The 8,347-nt window shown below is 31.6% G+C and overlaps 1 protein-coding gene across 1 annotated transcript; it reads left to right on the top strand.

The window, feature by feature from the left end:
• Positions 1-4,724: 4,724 nt before the first annotated feature.
• LOC114749750 (uncharacterized) lies at positions 4,725-5,138 on the top strand. Its single transcript, XM_028938311.1, has one exon. It carries the CDS (start codon positions 4,725-4,727, stop codon positions 5,136-5,138), a length of 414 nt encoding a protein of 137 aa, XP_028794144.1.
• The last annotated feature ends 3,209 nt before the right edge of the window (positions 5,139-8,347 follow it).

The following is an 8,347-nucleotide window of genomic DNA, read 5'->3' as shown; positions in this document are numbered from 1 at the left end:
TCATAAAGTCATTATATAGTGTTTTTTTTACGGTATTTTTTTTACACTATTATTTTTACACCTTTTTTATACTATATAATTAAGCTTTCTACATAATATTTTTTTATAATGTTTTTATCTTTAAAAGCCCAATAAAAAATAAGTTTTATAGCATAAAAAAATTCATATAAAAAATTATGGTATCTGTTTTTTTTTAAAAAAAGGGGGAAGCAGGACGTCCTGGTCCCATCCCGGTACCGACGGGACCGGGACAGGACCGGGACGGGACGGGACACGGGACAAAATACCTGTCCCGTCCCCGTCCCAGTCCCGTCCCGTCCCATGAACACCCTTAGCTGAAATGATACCATTTCAACACGAATAGAGGACTCTGGAGATGCTGCAAAACGGCATCGTTTGGCCCTGGCTTGTCTTCCACATGGAGTCAGGTAAAGTTAGCGACCCGTTTTGCAAGTCCTTCATGGCCACCGGTGCTATCATAGTCCTGCCATTTTTTTTTTGATGACCAGTTGCCTTTTTTATGTGATAAGGACGCCGTTCTGCGTCGTTTCTCTGATACAATGCTCATAGGACAGTAATAAACAAATTCAAACAAATCTTAATCAAACTTTTTGAGCCAATGAAAAACAAGATTTTGATTTTGATGAACAATAGCAATTGTAAAATCGGGACCTCTATGGATGATAAGGTCAGTGACAAGTTCATCAGAGGGATAAATTTCATCTCCTTCTGTCGCATTAACTCGAACTGAAACTTAAACAATAAAAAATATGAATAACACAATGCATCTTTGATTTTGGCTACGACACCGACGGCGACAATGCTTATTTCTTTCCCATTCAAAGCTCAAAATTTTCACAGATTTAGTAAAAAATTGAAACTCAATGTAGCCTTGAATATAAAACGAATTATGATTGGAGCTTTAAAATCTTGAAGATGGTGATGTTCATAGGAAAATCAAAATTATTTTTCCTCGACCCCAATAATTTGAAAATCATAAAAAAAAAAAAATTCAGATCAAAAGTCAAATTAACCAAATCAAAAAATATGCTCTCAAAATGATTAAAAAATTTTCAAAGTAGAAAGTTAAACAAATTCAAATGAGCATCAGAAAAGAGTAAGACAAGGTGAATCAAGAAACCAGGCTCTAATGCCACATGTAAGCAAATCAACACATATATTATTTAAGCAATCTAGATTATATACATGTCTATGATACTCAAAAGAGTTTTAGCGGAAGACTTATAAATACCTCTCACCATTAGCTCAGTTGATTTGTTGTAGAACTTGATCTGAATGATAAGAAGCTATGAATCCAAGAACACCATTAGAGAAACAATACTGGGAATCTTCTGGCTGGTGATTGGACATAGTGATGGCAATTGGAATGTAGCTGTCACTAGTAGGAAAGCCTCAGAGAGTGAGTAGAGAAGAGATTAGGGTTTCGCTCTAGACTCAGTATACCGTATGTTATTTTTCACCATCAGAAAATTAACTTTAATTAACTGAGTCAATTACCCACCTTGGACTGGACCCAAAATGACTACAGGCCACACTCAGGATATTTATTAATTATCCTAATAATATCTAAATAGTTATAATAATAATAATAATAAATATCTCACACTTCATTCAAATTTATCCCCATGCATCCCTTTCTATTATCTTCTTAATTAAATCCTGGTAATGGTGTTCTTTTTTTTAAAAACTAATACAAGGGAAAAGAAAATAGCACTACTATCTTTTCAGAAGCTCTTTGATAAACTCCTGGACTGACTCCAAGCCAATGTTTTGGAGCGCAGCCTAACTCTATTGTTGAGAGCATTATAGTCATCGCGTCTGCCATTTGATTTTCTTGCTTAGTAATAGTATTCTACCATTGATTTTCTAGCTTAAACTGCATTGTTTCAGAATAGATCCCTCATCATCTACATAATCCTGAGATTTTCACACAAATGTATCATCTTCACGATGATTGTAGAAACATGAATATTTTCCTATCAACTCCTTACAAAACAATGTTAACTGGAAAATCCAACATTGCATTTTCTACGGCACTTTTGCAAAGAATCATCTTTAGGCTGAACTCATTCAACAAAAGCATTGGTAAGCACTCCCTTATATATTTGGCTATTATTTGTGATGTGTTTTGTAGGTTCTTTGTGATGTGGTCGAGCTTTATAATTTTTAACTTCACCAATGCTTTGACTGTTTTTATGTTTTTATTGCTGTCATGGGTTGTTTTCCTTTTTAATAAACTATAAAGAAGGGATAGTGATATGTGTCTCTAAAATTTTAAGTAATGAATTATCTGCAATCATTTTTTACTATGACATTCTATTTTGAAAAATAATAATCTATCTTATCTATTATACAACTAAACAATTAAATAAATCCCATTAAAATCTTTTCACCGCCCTTGACTAACTTGGAAATCATGCCCTGTATCTTATCCATATTTGATTGTACTTGATGGAGAATTTGCATGATTTTCTGTCTATGTGAACAAGTGTGCGTATTGATTGACACTTGAGCAATATAACTACACGAATCTAAAAAATTTCCAATAAGATGAGTGCATCTAGACTATTACACATGTAGTTAAATCAAATAGTAAATATGCTAGACAAATGACGTTTATTAGGTCAAATTAAGCATATGATAGTAGTGGTAAATGATGAAGGAAACAAGGAAAATTTTCATACAAGACAAGCCATTAATGCTGACAAGGAATTTATGCCCAATTTTTTTAAAAATTATATTGACTCATCTTTTGCTTCTTTATTTGATATGAGATTTTCTTTTAATATATATTTTTGTTTATGTCAGGTTATTGGGATATTAAGAACAACTATGAAAAGGAATATGATTAACAGACAAGAAAATCCAATGCATGAGAAGGAACAAAGAGTTGAAGAGGATGAGTTAAACAACCAAACTTATTTGAATGGATGTGAATTTTTTGATAGTGATGATGAGCAGGTGGATTTATTTTTTGAGGATCTTGATGGAGGAATAGAGGTAGAAGTTAATCAATGGTGGCATGATAACCAATCAGGGGAATCCACAAGTAGGGGTACGAGGAATGAAAATGCACAAAGCAGACCAAAAGTCAATAATGCCACCCTAATACCTATGGAAGTCAATGAATATGGATGCGATTGGGATGGACAAGTGCAGTCTAATTATGAGGATAGTGAGGAGTTGGCAAGTCCAAATGAATCAGACAATGAAGGCTAACAAATAGAAAGATGATCATATAGTGAGTTTAATAAGAAGATAGATTTTAAAAGACCTATCAATCTTCAAGTTGGTATGAAGTTTGCAAACTTCACAGTTTATAGGTAAGCATTAAAGCAATATGCCGTTGAGGATGGCATTGAGTTCAAGTATATAAAAAATGAAACATCATGAATTAGGGTGAAGTGTAAGCACAATTGTGGATGGGTTATACATGCATCAAAGACTCATGCTAGAGATGCATTTCAAATTAAGTCATTCTATCAAAAAGATCACAATTATGGTTGGGAAAGAGAAAATAAATAGGTGAGCACAAGTTGGTTGTCAAATAGGTACATTGATTACATTAGGGATCAACCAAATTAGAGAGCAACAACATTTTCAAATCAAGTGCGAAGTGATCATAATGTTGAGATTTCAAAATTTCAAGCATATCGAGCAAAAAGAATGGCATTAGAAGTTTCTTGTACGTCATGATGCAGAGCAATTTGCCTAAATATATGCATATTGTGGAGCAATAATGAAACTTAACCCAGGAAGTACAATGAGGGTCAAGGCATAAGGATCTATATTTAAGCGACCATATATGTGTTTTGATGCATGTAAATAGGGGTTTGTAGTAGCATGTCGACCAATTATATGTGTAGATGGTTGTTTCTTGAAAGGTAGTTTTGGAGGACACCTTTTATCTACAGCTGGAAAAGATACAAATGAGAACATGAATCTAATTGTAAGGATAGTTCGAATTGGTTCATAACCTTACTATTTGAGGATATTGGCTCATACCATGACAAAAGATGGGTTATGATGTCAGATATGCAAAAGGTATAATGTGTATAGATATATTTAATGTAGTTCTATTTTTTTTACTACTAATAATTGATACTTGTTTAATATTTATAGATATTTTTAATTAATTTATAAGGGTTGCAAGAGGTGCTTAAGGCGATGGAACGTGAGCATAGGTTTTGTTTTAGGCATTTATATGCCAATTTCAAGCTTAAGTATAAGGGAAAGAATTTGAAATATGAGCTCTAGAATGCATGTAGGGCAACAACTAAACAAGAATTCAACCATCATATGAAATGACTAAAGGAGCTTGACTCTAATGCTGCTAATTAGCTGGATAAGTATGACCCAAGGCTTTGGAGTAAGCATGCATTCTCACAATAAATGCTAAATGTGACATTGTACAAAACAATATTGCAGAGACATTCAACTCTTTTATATTGGTTGCAAGAGACAAGGCAATCATCACAATGTGTGAAATAACTAGAAGAATGCTAATTAAAACAATGGTTGCAAAGAGAGAGGGCGTGAAGAGATCTCAAAATGCAATATGTCCTAGAATCATGGATAAACTTCAAAGAGCAAAAAATGACTTGAAGAATTATATTTGTTACATGATTGGTGATAGGAGGTTTGAGATAGAGAGTCCATAGAAGAGGGAGGTGGTAGATCTTAAGATGATGACTTGTACATGTATGGCTTGGGATTTGACTGGCATCCCTTATGGACATGATGTGGCTGCAATTTATCAAATGAGAGGGATACCTGAAGATTATGTTTCTACATATTATAGTAAAGATTCATTCATGAGAGCTTATGCTTTAGCAGTAGGTGCAATGCCAAGTGAAGAACATTGGCCACAATCAAAAGTAGTTTCCTTACAGCCACCAAAGTATAATAGGGCACCTGAAAGGCCAAGAAAAGCAAGGAAGAAAGCTCCATATCAGCAACAAAGCCCATCAAAGATAAGCAAAAAGGGGGCTACCACAAAGTTTGGTAATTGTAGAAAAATGGGTCACAATGCACAGGGTTGTAAGGCTCCTCCTACTCCCAACAGAAAGGTGTACAAGAAGAAGAAGAAGAATGTTGCATCAAGACAAAATGAATAGACAATTGTATTTTCTTTAATTATAAGATTTAATTTAGTTTATACGTATACTAAGTAGAATAATAACTTTTCTCTTTTGTTATTTATGCAGGATACCCAACCTCCTAACACTCAAGACTCTAGCTCATTCTTACCATGCACTCCTACAGTTTGTTTCTGTGTTTATTGTTTTTTTTTTGTTAACCTTATTATGCAATGTTAGATTTAGAGTAATGGATATTTCCTTGTCATCCATGTAGGGCAGTCAACCCCTACTTTCCCAAGTCTCAACAGCTAAATGAAGTCAACTACGTGGTTTTTGATAATTTTATCCTATGTTACTTCAAATTTTGACATCATTAATTTTTTCAGTTGATATTCTACATTTGAATTGATATATTTTAGTTCAAAATTTGCAAGATAGGAGGAGTTCCACTTATGGTTCCAGCTATTGTTTGAAACTTCATCAACAATGTTACATTTTCTTTTTTCTTTTTAGCAAAGGACAAAGAAGTGGTGGAAGTTGAAAACTATTTGAACATCCATATACTTTATTCAGTATCTGTTAACCACTTAAACTAAAGGTTATTCTTGTTTAATGTGATCAATTTGTATTTGTTTAAGTTGGTTGCTATAATTTATTTCGTCACTTTTTCTTGTTTATTCTAAGAAATTAAATACAAGTCTTAAACCTGATTTTATGTGTAAAAAATTATGGAGGCATGGAGTAACAGTAACATATTCATGCCATATGTTCAAGTAGATGATGCATTTTGCATTGTGAATATCCAGACATCTTTTAGGGCCTTCAATAATTTCACTTTGATTCTTGATAAGAATGGAGTCTTCATTGTGAATCTCAGTACCATCATCTAGTACGTTGACTCTTGTTTTCAATTGTGGTAGGACATAACTCATAGTTCCTTATTATTTTGCACCAAATTTTGTTTATAACTAGAAGACGTGATCTCATAAAATATTATTTTCTTATCTTTATATCTGAATATTGAGTCTAATATTATTATATAATTATATAAAATAAACATACTAATCAATTGAGGATTGCAACTGATACAATCACATTTCAACTGGATTTTGTCAGCAACAAAATATAGCAAGCAATTGAGGTTAGCAACTAATATCCCACATGTCGATTATCAAACATCAGCCAAATGAACAAGTGATAGACAAGTACGCATTAGACATCATCAACAACCCCAAGGTGAATTGATTCGTTTAAGTTATATAAACACTAAAGGGTTAATTAATCTATAAGTCCTTATAGTTTCAACGAATTTTGAATCAGGTCCCTATAGCTTTTTTTCTTTTTATTAGGTCCTTATACTTTTATCTTTTTTTAATTAGGTCCTTATATTTATTTTTCTTTTAATTAAGTCCTTATAATTTCACTAAATTTTTAATCAGATCCATGTAGTTTTAATTTTTATTTATTAATTAAATATAACTTAATTAAATAGATTAATACTGAAATATAAAATATTAATAATTAAATTAAATTAATAATTATGTAATAAAAAAGTAATAGAATTAATTAATTCAGGAATATTTTTTAGAACAATTAATTTTTTTGCTGAAAAAATTAAAATCATTATAATAATTCAATATCTTTAGAATATTATTGTTTATAAACTAATATTAAGTAATATATACTATTTTATGTTTATATAATAGTACTATTAGAATTTATAAAATAAAGAATAAAAAATTCAGGGACTTAATTAAAAATAAGGTGAACTTATAAGGACTTGATAAAAAGAAAAATAAATACAAGGACCTAATTAAAAACAGGTGAAAGTATAAGGACCTGATAAAAAGAAAAAAACTATAAGGACCTGATTCAAATTAGTTGAAACTATAAGGAGCTGTGATTAATTATCCCAACACTAAATATAAAAGTATCAACAATTCACAGGACTAGTTTAATAAGTTACAACTAAACTTCTACAGGAGTACTGCATTGTTAATTAGCAGCGAACACCACTATCAATTTTCTTCAAATTTGAGCATCTCATCTCTCTCTTTTTTGGTTGCTTCACCCTTCGCTAAAAAAAGCGTGCAATGGTAATTCCTATCTTTTTTTTTGAATGGTAAATGGTAATTCCTATCTTTTACTTCCATGCAAGGTGCCCTCTCGCATATGTTGAAATAAAGGTTCTAAATTTAAATGAATAATGTGATGAAGATAAGAAAAACAATGATGATTTTTGGAATGAGAAAGAAGATAAAAAAAATTTGAGGAAACGGTGCCGACAAGGAGGCGGACTTGCAATACGAAAAGAGAAGATAATGCAATCATTAAGCAAACAAGTTCAAAATTGAGGGGGGAATTCCAGAAGGAAAAAGATAATGAAGATGATTTTTGAAATAATGAAGATGGTTAGAGAATGGATCAAATGTTGGGAAGGGAGAAGGACTTACAAGTTGCAGAATTAGGAGAGGCTGAGAAAGGGAGAGAATGATGGAACCTAAAACTAGGAATTATTATAGGTTAAATCATCAAAATGCCCTCTATTATAATTATGAGTTTTAACTCAAAATAAATAAACAAAATAATAAAAATTACATGTTATTTGCCACATAATTTTTAATAAGTTGACATGTCATTCACTCTGTTAGATTTAACGGCCATTTTAACAGTAGGGAGCTCATGGTCACAATCTGAAAGTTAAGCGTGTGAAATTTAAACTTTTAAAATTGAGGGGGTTTTATGCTACTTACCCAAAGTTGAGGGTGCTCATGTGTATTTTGGCCTAATTTTAAATTAAGAGATTGTTGAGATTTACATGGAGATTGTTGAAATGTAAATATTACAAGTTCATGACTATTTTAACTTAAAGATATGAGTAGTCATTCTTGTAAAAATTTTGTCATCCCTCCAATTCTTTTAAAACAGATTCAGTTTCTTTTTTATTTTTTCTTTTTTTACGGATTTTGTTATATCTGTAGTTTTTAATGAACTTTATTAGTCAGAAATGTCGAAATTAGAAGTCACCTTCGGAAGCCACGAGACCTTGAATTTGATTTGTGGAATAACATTTTAATTTTAAAGTCATCATTTTTTTATGTTCATGTAGTGGAATATAATTGGAAAGATGAAAAAACTTTTCTCAGTTTATTGTTTTTATAAATAAACCTGAAAATAGTTAGTCTTTTATATACTAAATATATAGAGCAATAAAGGATTTGTAGTACTCCTATCACATATACCTG

The sequence above is a fragment of the Neltuma alba genome, unplaced genomic scaffold (assembly GCF_004799145.2).
Source record: "Neltuma alba isolate B1F8T4 unplaced genomic scaffold, ASM479914v2 tig00000131_pilon, whole genome shotgun sequence".
Classification (NCBI taxonomy): Eukaryota; Viridiplantae; Streptophyta; class Magnoliopsida; order Fabales; family Fabaceae; genus Neltuma; species Neltuma alba.
This window is presented reverse-complemented; position numbering and strand designations above follow the sequence as displayed.